Genomic DNA, 14,038 nt, shown 5'->3' with positions numbered 1-14,038 from the left:
TCACTGCTCCTTCCCCTGGGTCCCGATGCACACACTACTTTGTGTGTGCCCTCCAAGAGTGGAGTCTCTGTTTCCCCCAGTCCTGTCGAAGTCCTGCAATCAATTCCCACTGGGCTTCAAAGTCTGATTCTCTAGGAATTCCTCCTCCCGTTGCCAGACCCCCAGGTTGGGAAGCCTGACGTGGGGCTCAGAACCTTCACTCCAGTGGGTGGACTTCTGTGGTATAAGTGTTCTCCAGTCTGTGAGTCACCCACCCAGCAGTTATGGGATTTGATTTTACTGTGGTTGCTCCCTTCCTACCATCTCACTGTGGCTTCTCCTTTGTCTTTGGATGTGGGGTATCTTTTTTGGTGAGTTCCAGTGTCTTCCTAGGGTTTCTCAATCTTAGCACTATCATCATTTTGGGTGAGATAATTTTTCTTTGATGTGTGGGTTGAGGGGGGTGTCCTGTGCACTGTAGGATATTTAGCAGTTTCCCTGGCCTTTACCCACTAGATGCCAGTTGCCAGCACCACCCCAAGGTTGTGCAACCAAAAATGTCTCCAAACATTTTGAAAGGCCCCTGGTGGGGTGGGGGTGGGGAGAGTCAGCCCTGGTTAAGAACCACAGAGGTGGAAGATTTCTCTAGTGAGACCTGCTCCTTACCTGGAGTCTGCAGCAAACTCACTGTCCAACATAGCAGAGGTTGGTGAAAAAAGTTGCCTGTCATTAATCCTACTCCTGCTGGGGAGCCCCATAAGGTGAGCTCAGCTGCTCAAAACTATGTAGGGAGGTGATCTGATTGAGGAAGTGAAAGGACTTCATAAACCTGAGCTCTGGCCTCCCTTCTGGTCCCACCCAGCCACAATCCTGTTTCAGGAGAAGTGAGCATTCACTCTTCACAAGGGAAATGGGAAAGAAAAGTACAGTCATCCCTCAGTACCAGTGGGGGATTGCTTCCAGGACCCCCTGCAGATACCAAAATCAGCAGATGCTCAAGTCCCTTACATTTGGCCCTCCGTATCCTCAAATGCAGAACCCATGAATACAGAGGGCTGACTGTACTTAAAGGCTACCAAGGCAGGTAGTAGAGGAGAGCACTAAGGAATGGATAGGTGGAAGCCAGCAGTGCCTTGAAATGAGAGAAGCATCCATAGCAGGGGGTGGATTGTACACTCCATTGGGATCCCTGCCGTGTTCTGCTCTTCATTGTAAGACATGAGGCCCTCACTCACCACTCAGTTCAAATCCCCACCAGGGTCTCTCACGAAGAACAGCAGGAAAAAATCACAAGGTCAAAGAAGAATAGGGTTGGAGGAAGGAAAGGAAGGACCTCTTAGCCTGATATTGAGACTACAGCCTAGGTAAAGGGCAGCACCACTGAATTGAAAGCCCAGGATCCCCAAGCCCTACTGCTATCTTCTCATTGGGTAATCTTGGCTAAGACTTTTCCCCTCTAGGCCTCCAACGTCCTCATGTGTCTCACATAGGAATAACGCACCCCACCCAATTACCACCACAGCTGTGATGACCCTAGGAAAGAACAGAAGGCAAACAAATACAGCATTCATGTTCATTGCTTTTTATTGAAAGAAAAGAATCAGAAGAAGACAAGAATGAAAAGAATAATAAGAAGCAGAAGCAGAAGTACGGAAAGAAGAAAGAAAGAAAGGAAAAGAAGTGTAAGGAGGAAAGGCAGATGGAAGTGGAGGGTGGAGAGGGCAGAGAGGTGAAGGATGATGGGTAGCCTGATCTCTTTGACATGGGCCTTCAGACAATGGGACATATCATGGGACATATCATGGGAAACCATATCATGGTTTCTTTAAAAACCAGAAGAAATTCAGGATAAAACTGAAGAACAGCAGGCAGTTGATATGGGTTGGCAACTCACTGGATAGGCCATGGAAGGACTCCTGGAAAGTTGACTGTTCCATTGGTGGATGTTGCAGGTGTCCTACGTGAAGGCAATCAACATCTGGATGGCTATGTGCCTCCTCTTTGTGTTCGCTGCCCTGCTGGAGTACGCTGCTGTCAACTTTGTCTCCTGTCAGCATAAGGAATTCATGCAACTTCGAAGAAGGCAGAGGCGCCAACGCATGGTGAGTATAACTAGGGAGGGGCCCACTTCCTTTCTCCTTTGGACTCCTTCCTCCCTACTACTCCTCCCACAAACCAAGACTCGACCTAGGCTGCAAGGACTAGACAGGCAATCAGGACCCTGGATTCTAGTCCCAAGCTGGTCACAAATAAGCTAAGTACTTTAATCTCTTTGATTCCATTTCTTTTTCCGTCCAGTGGGACATTAATTCCTGTGGGGCAGTCTAGCAGACTGATTAAGAGCATGGGCATAGTAAGCCCTGAAAAAATGTTAGCCAGTATTAGAACCTTGTCAAGTTAGTTAACATGAGATTGCTTTGAGAATAAGTAATGGTTGCTCCTGACTCTCCTCCCACCCAGGAGGAAGGTACCCCAAGTTGTCATATACTGTTTGGTGGTTAAGAATTCAGATCAGGCATTGTTGCCTTTCTAGGGGAGCATTATAAAAGGGTCCCCATAACTAAACTGGAATTGAAAAACCACCACTTGCCTCTTCTGGCTGTTGGATTTCTTCACCTTGATCTTCATTGGGCGCATCAGAGTTGTTGGGCATGAGCTGTCGTTCTCCCTCGCTCTTGTTTGTTAACCCCATTTCTTCTACAGTAGAGTGATCACCTGGGGAAATAGAGTAGGGGTCTTGTCATCATGACAACAGAGGCAGTTCTTCCTCCCCACCATTGCCCAGACCATAGGTGCTAGGTACGTTGCCATGACAACAGAGGTGCCTGGGCCACTCTCACAGAAGCCAGTGCCCAATTATGAGCAAAGCGAAAAGCCTTTGCTGAGCTACATACTGGTCACTTAATCATCAGACACACAGAGCTCTGGCCTGTCTTGAGCTCTGACTCCTTGTTTTCTGCCTTATCTGGAAGCTCCAAAGCCAAGGGGCAGTCACATATGACCTCTGGGGGGAGAGGAAACGATGTTCTATCTAAGCCCACTGGCTCTAGCCTGTCAGGGCCACTCTAGCACTAAGGTTCTTCTCTCTTCCTAACATCCCACCTCCCACTTCAGCTGCTCCTGGAGTACCCTTACCATATGTCTGCACTAAAATTATCCTCTGGGATTTCATGTTCCTTGCTAAGGTCCCTTTCTGCTGAGGGCAGGGCTCCTGCCTCATCTAGTGTTTTGTCGGAATTTATCAATTCTTGCCTGGCTTCAGTCCTTGAGCTGTGTCCTGGGAAACACGCCCTCTAGTGGATTGATCCATAACTACATCTCCTTGAGTAGGACCGATTCTTCAAGAGACCTAAAAGCTTTCGTACCCGATGCTGAGACTTAGAAAAAATATATGGACTTGGCAGAAGGGCAAGAAAAGTAGATGCACCCTTTTCTAAGTTAACTGTCCCCACCTCCTTTTTAGCTGTGTCAAGCCTGCCCACAGGTACCAAAATCTTATCTTTATAGGGGTTTTGATCTTGATGCCTTCTCAATGCCTACCTTGGGAAAGAAGAGCAGGCTGCCAACCAGTCCCAGAGTCCTTTTGCCAGCTAGATTGCCTGTGTGGGTGCCCCAGCAACAGAAGACTGCTGCAGTTACTGTAGAGCTACTCCAGGTTGACACTAGTCCCGCCCCCTTCCCTGCACCTCTCCAACCTCCAACTGCCCACAGCCTCTCCCCTCCTGGTCATGTATAGGGTGATCCTGATCTCATAATGAAGTCTGTCATAACCAGTGCTCAATAATTGCAAAGTTATAACATCAGCCTGGGCCCTGCTTAGGCACCTGGATCCTGCCTCAAAGTGGACTGGGCTTATGATTAATGTAAATAAAACCTGAAAACCAAAACCTGTGCCATTAGTCCTGTCCCTTTTTGAGTTTCCTAAAGCCACTGCCATCCTAGAAGAAATGTAGCAGAATCCTAGAGGTCACTGAGCAGGCTGAAAAAGTTGATGCAGGGTTAATGCATTTCTAGAACCTCTCTCTGGGCCCTGCTGTTCCAGCTAGAAGGGCAGTTTTTAGTCTTGAGAGGAGCCCTCTTAAGGGAGAGAGAGAATCCATATGATCTTCAGGGATCCCTTAGTCAAGAGCAAGTTAGGAGTATTCTAGAAGCCAGCCAGCTGTTCATCCAGCTCCAGACTTCATTCTGTTCTTCTCGAATCTCTCCTCAACCACCCATCTCCACAGCATGGTGATCTCCTTCCATGTCACGGTCTAAAATATTGGGTTGGCCAAAAAGTTCGTTCGGGTTTTTGAGCAACCCAATAGCTCAATTTTTTTCCCCAGACATTTCCACTTTGTCTTCCCAGCTAGTCTAGAAACCCCACAGGGAAGAGTCTGTCTCTCCTTTTTTATAATCTCAACAGGCCCTGGAACCAGGTTCTGGACACAGCAGCCACAGAATCTACTCCACCAACCTTTGCAGGCTGATTGGCAAGGGCTCTCTTTCAAGATGGAGAGAGAAAAAGCCTTACCATTATCAATAGAATAACTTGAGAAATGGAAGAAATTTCAAAATACTGCCAAATCCTCTCAGGCGCTTGATCCCAGAACCCTGCTTGCCTCTTTCCATCCCCCAGGACCCTCCCTCATTCTCCAATTTCCTCTCTCACTTCAATATATCACTCAATATCTATCCCTCCTTCCCATCTCCACACCTCATCTCCCACACCGGGCATTCCCGCCCCAGCTTGGTTTTGGAATATCTTTCCTCTCTAGCTCCCCAGCCCTCCTCCCCTATATATATCTGCCACAGAAATGTTCTATTTCAACAGCCATGGAAGCCACAAAGTGGAGTTTAAGCCTCCGTTGTCCCTTCCAAACACACACACACACACACACACACACACCCTTCAGAATTTGGCCTAAATAGGTAATACCCAAATCCAGGACCCCCACCTTTGAATTTTAGGTCACTCATGTTTGCTCCCCCAACTACAAGTGGTACAACATGTTAAAATTAAAAAGAGCCAAGGGTGACATTCTATTGGCCATATTTTCTCTCCTGTGTGAAATAGCTTTTTCCAGCCGAGGAATATTTCCCAATAATTCCCTTTAGATTTACTGTGATTGGAGAAAATGGGAAATAATTAGATCTATAGAAACAGAAAGAGCAGTTGGATTCAACTTTCTCTTTCAGAGCTTTTTGCAAACAGATATATTCCATGCTTGTATCCTCTGGCTGGAGAGCTGAGAGGATCAGGATGAGCAGCAGGGAACAGGGAGTCTGAGGGACTCTGAACTGGAAAGCAAAAGGAAAAATCATTTTATTTACCCCCTCACTTTTCACTTATGTGGGAGATATTTTGTTTGCCTCTGGTTCTTCATCTGTAAAATGGGTCCAGCACAACCTCTCTGGTAGAAACAGTGTGAAAATGAATTACAGAATACAGATGAGGTGAGCCAAGGCCTATGGTGACAGGTTATGTAAAGAACTTTGAGGAGAGAACTGAGGCTGCCTCACCACAACTCAGGGTCAAAGCACCATCACAGGAGTGAATTGCCTCTGGCCTACACATGTACAACTCTCTCCACAGAGACTGGCAAAATCGAGGATTGAATAGCAAGGCTCTCTGGTGGGCAGACTTAGAGAGACCCTTCCCTATGCCAAAGGTGCCACTCTTTCTAAAGGCCGAAGGGCATCATGCCCTTGTGCAGGGGTGGGGCAAGGAGTAATTGCTTTTTCTGCCAAGTACTCTGTAGCTAAGATTCTCTTCTGAGTAGACTCTTCAGTATGAGATCCTGAGAGGAGGCTGGCTTCATGAGAACAAAGCCATTCCCTGTCCTGTACTCCGAGGCATGTGGTTCATCAATCCATTCATTCATTCAACTAATGTCTACTGGGTGCCTATTGGATGCCAGCTCTGTGCTAGGCACTGGGGACACAGCAGTGAGCAAGACCGATGCCCTTTCCCACGTCTGTACTATGAGCCCACAGGAAGCAGAGAAAGAGGTGGGATCTGTTGATAAATCTCTGACCTGAGCTTGTCTGCCTCTGATGCCCAGTGACAGGCTAGGCCTTCTAGTGCTGTCATAATCAAGGCTCACTGGGACCCACCACACCAACGTCTCATCGATGAAACCACTTTTCAGTGGGTTACTATAGCTACAGAGATCTCATTATAAACATCCTATGATGTCCTTCTAACTGCATAGCATGTGTAAAATCTACTTTTATCTACATTTTATGTATATCGGTCACATCCATTCAACATACATGTGCCTTATTCTGTTTTAGTACTGAAAGTCTCTAGTCTCAGGAAGCCCTCAGCCCTGGACAAACTGAGAAGATAGTTGGCACCATTCCACAAGGGGGCACTTCACTTCAGGTTATTTCTTACATAGCTGAAGCTTTTACTCCTGTAAACATCAACACTTTACAAAATTACAACCATCTTTGAATGAAGTATTTCTAGGTTTTGGTATATACTTATCTGTCCTCTGTGTAATTTCCAGGCTGTGAACCACCACTTCTGATGGTGGTATGTCCTTTAGAAGTAGCCAAAATTGGGCAGGTTTGGGTTATATAGAAACCAAGAGTAAATAGGCTCTGAGTGGGGCCCTGAAAGGCTCTTATATGAGTAAAGTTCTCTCTGTTGATCACTCAGGGGCTTTGGTTCTCTCTCTCTCTCTTTCTCTCACTCTCTCTCTCTCTCTCCTTTTCCCTCTCCTTCTCCCTCTCCATCTCTCTCTAGATCTCTATCTATCTATCTTTGTGGCCTTACCTTCTGGATCTCAGCTGTGTTATAGCTACTTAAGGTTGTCAGCTGTCATTTATTAGACAAACTTTGTGTAGTCTGCTACATTGCTTAATGCTTATATAAAAATTTACCTCTTCAGTGTTAATGTGTTCATCAGAATGCATATATTGTACATGAATGGAATGTGTATTGGGTAATAAATGTTACCCTAGAAGCACACATATCTGCAAGAGCATGATCAGCTTTACGATAATTCAGATAGCCCACTAGGTTATTTGAAACTTTTGGAATTTTCAGCTTTAAGTCGAGATAAACATTTTTTTAAAGATACTATGTGCAAGCAGAATTAATTTTGCAGCTTTTGGAAGTCATTAAAGTCAAGTTCCCAAGTCTAAATATCTCAGCTGTGCTTTCTAAAGGTTTCATTGTTCTGTTTATTCTGTTTATTACCAGTCAGAGATAACTTGACATTGAGATGTCCCTCTCGCTGTGAGGTGGCATTTCACTGGGTTTTAGATGGCTCTAAATGATGTTATGCATTTTAAAAGGGCCGCTCGGGGCTTATCTGCAAATGGAATCATAACATATACCATCCATACCACGTATAGCTGCTTAACATACATCTATCTCGTGAGTAGTTTTGTGGCCATAAAAAAACATGCAATGGGCCTGTGTACCCAGCCACCCTGTCTGCACAGCACCACCTGAGATATTTGTGTGGCCTGGTCTCTATTCCTCTGCCTTAGAGCTGTGACCTCAAATTCTGCCTTTTCTTCCACGTAATTCCAGGAGGAAGATATCACCCGAGAAAGTCGCCTTTATTTCCTTGGCTATGGCCAGGGCCACTGCCTGCAGGCAAGGGATGGAGGTCCAATGGAAGGTTCTGGCATTTATAGCCCCCAACCTCCAGCCCCTCTTCTAAGAGAAGGAGAAAACATGCGGAAACTCTACGTGGACCAGGCCAAGAGGATTGACACCATCTCCCGGGCTGTCTTCCCTTTCACTTTCCTCACCTTCAACATCTTCTACTGGGTTGTCTATAAAGTGCTACGGTCAGAAGATATCCACCAGGCACTGTGAATAGGAGCTAAAGAGTCCAGCTGTTGGCTTCCTGCTTCCTCCTGGGTGGGCTTTCCCCCTGCATTAGATTCCATCAAGGGCTTGAACAGTTCCTTCCTGATCTCCCACTCAGAACTTCAACAGCCAATGCCAAAGCTATGTGGGTCTACAATGCAGGAGGCCAATGGTGGCTTTACTTAGAAAGATGGCTTACCTACCCTAATTCATATTTTCTCCATACTATCCCATTTCTCATGAGAGTAAGGTTTGGCCATGTTCTTGGGGCCAGGATGACCTTCTTCCCTGACTGGAGCTTCTCTGTTTTTCAGTTCTCTGGTGGGGACTATTCAGACCACTGCTACTAGATTCTGGCATTTGTCATCTTAATCTGCACCAATCTTTGCCCTGCCACCTCCCACCCAGAGCCTGACCTTTACTGTGCCCTCTGTACCTTCTACCACAGGCTCAAATAGGGAGTCTTTCCCATCCACAAGTGCTGCCCTGTGTGACCCAGTCAGGTTTCCTTGACTGTGGGAGGAAGGCCAGGGGATAGATTCCCCACCTCTCAGCAAGGTTGGAACAGTCATCGGCTGCACTGTGGTAGGGCATTGCTATATGACCCAACAGAGAGGTCTTCAAGCTTCCTTGGAAGCTCAACACTGTCAGAATGAGGTCAGAAATCTTGGACTCTCAGAGAGACCACCCTTCCAGATCTACCTGAATTTCCTGGTCTCAGAAATATTTGTTTTATTCCTTAACTAACTAACACGGCGGCAGGGTGTGTTTGACTGCTATGGAGTGTAAAAAGAGAAAAATGCTTAGTCTTCAAGAAAGTTACTCAGTGATGCTAGAAACCTTTTAAGAAAAGTGAGATCCAAAGCAGTAGGACCTAGGAGGAGTACAATACAGAAACTATCCTCAGAGAGTCTTCTGTTAGCTGTGCTTTTATTTGTTTCTTCTTTTTCTCCAAAGTCTCTTTATTTCCCAGGACCCCTCATTTCCAACTTGCTCCTTTTAGTAAGCAAATAATAGTGCCATGTAACCTTGTCTGGGATAAAGTGGGCTTCAAGGTTCCTAAAGGAGGGAGGAACTAGGTATATAGAGGACCCCTATTCTGGACAAATATTGACTTGGCCAATCTCAGGATGGAGTTGTAGAAGTTAGAAAAACATAAGTTGGAGTTATTTCTTAATCCTTCTCTTGCTTCCTTTCTCCTTCCACAGTGAGGAGGGGAAGCAGTCAGTTGAAGCTACAAGAAATGTCAGAATAGAGAGGATGTGAAGGGCTCATCTCAGGCCTGACATACCACTGGGACATGGGGAAGCATGGGCCTGGTACTCTGAGTCCTTTGAAATGACCCACTGTGAAGAACTGAAAAAGGGAAGATTAAAGTGCTGAGCTAAACAACTGGAAGACAGACGTGATCAAATGATCTCTAACATCTTGACTTTTTCTCTGGACCTACAATAATTAACTATGTGAGTCTAATCTCTCTCTCTCTCGCTCTCTCTCTCTCTCTCTCTTTCTCTCTCTCATCTTCCTCCTTTCCCCTCCCTCCTTTATTCCCTTTCTCAAAACGGTGTTCAAAATGGAAAGTCAATAAATCCAATGACCAAAGCAAATCCTATAGTCAAACCAAGAGCTCAGCTTCTTTCCCCCTTTTTTCCTGTTGAACTTGGCTGCTCTTTCCTGTTCACTAAGATACTCTTCTTGTCTCTTGGCTTTGAGGAGAGCATTCTGGGCTGATCAGGATAGCTGGACCAGAAATTAATCTTATTGAAAATATTAATTATGACTCTGGTGGCCAAGGAGATTCAAAACTAAAGGACTGGCTAAAGAAAGGATATTAAATTGAGAGGGCAGAGAATCCCTGTTTTCCCATTTCTGCCCAGGTAGTGCCAATCAATGAGAGACCACAAGCAATACCCCTTTGAAAGGAGCAGAGAGTATCTCTTTGATACTCTCTATGGTGGGGCTGGGGTGTCAGGCTGCTGCAGCCCGAAGGCGGGGGTAGCGGGGGGGGGGTGGACTATGGAGATGAGCTTATTGCACAGAGCTCTACTTGTTATAGATCTTGTCCAGATGGGCCAACTGCACAAATCTGCCCTGTTGGAAGTCTCAAGAACAATGCTTTGGAGACAGCTACAGCACTGAGCAATAGAGCCTGCCCAACTGGGACTCAGCTCAGGGCATCAGCTGGTGCTGGGAGCCAAAGAAGCCAAAGTACCAGCCAACATAATAGCCCAAAGGAGTTCACAAAGCTACTCAGAAGCAATGCCAGGTGGAAGGTACTCTCCCTCCCCATCGGAGCTGGCAAGTGGAGAAGGGAGACACAGGGTGTCAGAATTCGGTGCAAATAGCTTTCATTTTCCTCACCCTTCCCACACAAGTTTGGGGGCGAAGGGGGGGATGCGGGTCTCACTAGAAGTGTCTGACACCTAGCAATCCATTCCAATCATGGAATTCTTGAACTTGGACCCTTCTTACAGTGAGTTGGCAGGAGGCGATATAAGAGACTCATTTGGAGGTCATTTCCATCTACTGTCATTCTGATAGTACCCACCGCTAGAGATCCACACTGCTTTCTCCCTGGATCACGTATGAAATGATTTTAAGTTTTAAAACAGCATATTTTCTAAAGGGGAAAAAACTTCCTACATAAATAAAGTGTTTTGGTGTTTTCATTAATTCTTAATGTTTAATGTCAGTTAAATATTTTATACATATGTTTTTCCAGAGAAAGGGCTTTATTTCTTCAGTTGTTGAGGCTATCAGCGCCTTCATCTTCTCTTCAGTTTGCTCTGCTCTTTGGAGAGCCAGTGGTCTGTCTTCCTCTTTCCTCTCAATCCACTAGCAGGGCCACTTGCTCTCCCAAATTTCACAGTCATACTTTTTTAAATTTTCTATGTTGAAGAAAGGTAGTGAATAAAATTTATTCCTTTTACTTTCTACCATAAGCCTCTTTCCCCACCTGTCACCAAAGACTTGACACTCTTCTAGCTGAAATGTCGACTGTTAACATTATTTTTCCTTTTCACTGAGCCATGCAAATATCCCAACTTAGTCCAGAACATATCACCTCCTAGGAATCTTTATATGTGTCCCCACTTGCCTCTCTCCATTCTCAGTTTACTATTATCAATGTTGTAATTATTATTAATATCTTGTCATTTCCAGCTGTCAAAATCTTAAATTCAAATTCACTATGTTGGGATTAAAGATCTTCCTAGGCTGCTTTGCTGGTGAAAAACAAATCAGCCAAACATGGGAACCACCAAGGGGTTAGAAACCCAGCTAGTATTATCCCTTGCTCAATGGAAGAAATGTAGAACAAGCTCTTTGAGGGCAGGGACTGCATCTTACACAACTTTCTAACCCACACAGATCTTGGTACATAGCAATGCTCACTATGTATATGTAGAATGAAAGCATGACTTTTCATATGACCTATTATATACCACATTTCTATTCATTTGCTTTCCATTAACCTGTTGACCACAGAAAAATAGACTTGGAAGGGAACTTATAAAATCAAATAAAATTTACACACACGTGTGTATGCACACACACATAACCAAGCTGGTCCTTGGGTATAACAGAACCAAAGTTCAGAAGACATCAAAACCTGGCAAATTGCATTACTGAATAAAGAATGATAGCGATCTGAATAAACATTAATAATATTCTAAATAGGAAGACCAGTATCAAGCTATATTTCAAAACCAATCAATCACCAAATGAAAACTCTGGTAGTGACAAGAGAGTACAGGAGCAGGGATTCTGGCAGTACAACCATCTGCCTCTCCCTGCTCCATATGCTGTCCCACCAGAGAGCCAGTCATCCCTGAAGGGATAGCAATTAGGCTGTTCTTTCCCACCTCACATCCCTTGCTTCATTATACTTCACATCTAGGATAGCATTTATTTACAGTCTACAAACTTGGACTGGTGGCATCAGAACAACTTGTTATCAAATCTTAGGCCAGGAGGAGGAAGGACGTCTGAGCCAGGGGCTTTCTTGCTCACAGAGCATTCTCTTCATGGAAGAACAAAGTACTACTGCTGTCATAAAGCCACCTGAAAAAGTCACATGAGAACTCAGCTATTGCTGCCCCACCTGAGTAGCTCTGTTTTTCTCAGTCTCTCCTTTCACCATAACGCTTTCTACAAATGCCCTGGCTGCATTATACCATGTACATTACCAAGGAAGTACATGCTATCGCTATCAGCTCCCTGGAATAAGGGCAATTTTTACTATTACTTAAGTTCAGGGAACATCTTGCCTTACAGAGCTGGATCTAGAAAAATGTGCACATATTGTCTATTTTAATAGCTACCATTCATGACAGTGTAGTGATTAAGAGCATGGCTTTGGTACCAGACAGAGCCTGGGCTTACATTACAACTCACTAGATATGGGTTCTTGGACAAATGGCTTCATCTCCTTCAGCACCAGTTTCCTCCTGTAAGGGGTCATTTGAAGGCTCTGAAAGATCCAGCACACAACAACTATGTGGCCTTGAGTAAATCGTTGAACGTTTCTCTGATTCAATTTTCACGTCTGTTCAATGAAGGCGATAACAGTACCTACCTCATAGGGTTGTTGTGGGAATTATATGTGTTAATGTAGATAAAGTGCTTAACTCAGTGCCTGGCACGTAGTAACTGCTCAACGAAGATTAGCTATTATATGACCAGACCAATCATCGTAGTCTGTCAGACTTTTAGCACATGGACCTGGTTGGAACTTCAGATTGCCATTTTGTGTGTCTCATCTTGCTGAGTCCACACTCACAAAAAAGGTCAAGTGCAAATCACCTCTCTTTTATATTTTGTCTCTCTGCTGTAACTGGGTTCTTCCTGCTGGCATATAACATGCTTATAAACTATGTAACCATGGCAAGTGGCTGGATCTCTCGGAACCTCAGCTTTTTCAGAGAGAGAGAAGGAGAAGAAGAAGGAGGAGGAGGAGGAGGAGGAAGAGGAGAAGGAGGAGAGGGGGAGAGGGAGGAACAAAAGGGGAGGAGAGGGGAGAGAGGGAAAGTCTCTCCCATTCAAAATGAAAAATAAAAGTAAAAACTACCCTCTATTTGACCCTGAAGTTCTCTCTAGCTGTTGATTTATTGCCCTCCTTCCATTCATCATCAAGTTTCTTAAACGGATGTCCTTATTAGACATTTACACACCTCACAGCTACCATTTACTCCTTAACACACTGCAGTCTATCCTCTGCCTTCTGCCCCCTCATTCCATCTCATGTTCCTCACACCGCCTTCCTATTTGCTGTATCAGGTCAACATTTTTCTGTCCTAATCTTTCATAACTTCCTGTAACATCTGTCGGAGCTGTCACACCTTCTTTGAAATTTTCTTCTCCCTTGGCTTTAATTCTCCAGTTTCCTCTCTCAGCCCTCTGGTCATTGCTTCTTGCTGTTCTCATTCTCCAGTATTTCATCTTTGGCTGTTTGCGCGCCTACTGCTTGGCTGTTCTCAACTATTTCCGTGGCTGTGATAACCTGTATGCTGATGATTCTCAATTTTCTATCTTCAGTTCCGAATCTCCACAGCTCTAGTCCTATTTTCCAATTCTCTGTTGAACATTCCGACCTGGGTGCCCACAAGGACCTCAAACTCAAAATGTCAAGAGCCAAGCAGCTCACAGTCTCCTTCAAACTTCCTCCTCCATTCTTCCCAATCTTCGTGAGTGGCACTTCCACCTACCCAGTCACCTAAGCCAGAAACCTGGGAGTCAGCCTTGACAAGTCCTTCTTCCACGACCCTCAGATCAAATCAATCACCAAGTCCTGCTGAGTCTACCTTTCAAATATTTCTGAAATCTGTCCCTCCTTTTCTATCCTCCCGGATCTCATTTTGGCTCAGCTTTTGATGCCAGTATGATTTCCTATCCTCCACACTAGTGCCAATTTGACCTTTCTGAAACAGAAATCTTTGGGAAACTCTTCCTTGCTTTTCATCCTTCAATAGCTCCCTATTATCTTCAGGAAAGAGGCCACATTCCTTAAACTGACCTCCAAGAGATTTTCTGCTCTGGCCCCGGCCAGCGCCTCCAGCCTCTTCTCTCGTCACTCCCTCACCCGCCTAAATGCAAGCTGCATTTGACCAAGCTGATCCACCCACAGATCCCTGAACCCAATGACTCATCCTGTCTAATGCTCTGTGCCTTTGCACATGCTGTTCCATAGTCTTTAAATGCCCTCTTCTGACCTCTTCCACCTGAGGTACCCCTACTCATCCATCAAGA

At 45.1% G+C, this 14,038-nt stretch overlaps 1 protein-coding gene across 1 annotated transcript in view; it reads right to left on the bottom strand.

Moving 5' to 3' along the window:
* Window positions 1–1,579: 1,579 nt before the first annotated feature.
* TMEM31 (transmembrane protein 31) overlaps window positions 1,580–14,038 on the bottom strand; it is a 23,508-nt gene continuing 11,049 nt past the window's right edge. Inside the window, 3 exon segments of the mRNA XM_061178307.1 lie at window positions 1,580–1,792; window positions 1,795–2,007; window positions 2,570–2,694. Of these exon segments, the coding sequence (XP_061034290.1) occupies window positions 1,580–1,792; window positions 1,795–2,007; window positions 2,570–2,671 (528 nt within the window). The 5' untranslated portion in view covers window positions 2,672–2,694.

Source organism: Eubalaena glacialis, chromosome X, assembly GCF_028564815.1.
Source record: "Eubalaena glacialis isolate mEubGla1 chromosome X, mEubGla1.1.hap2.+ XY, whole genome shotgun sequence".
Taxonomy (NCBI): Eukaryota; Metazoa; Chordata; class Mammalia; order Artiodactyla; family Balaenidae; genus Eubalaena; species Eubalaena glacialis.
Note: the sequence above shows the minus strand (reverse complement) of the source record. Positions and strands in the feature narration are given on the sequence as shown.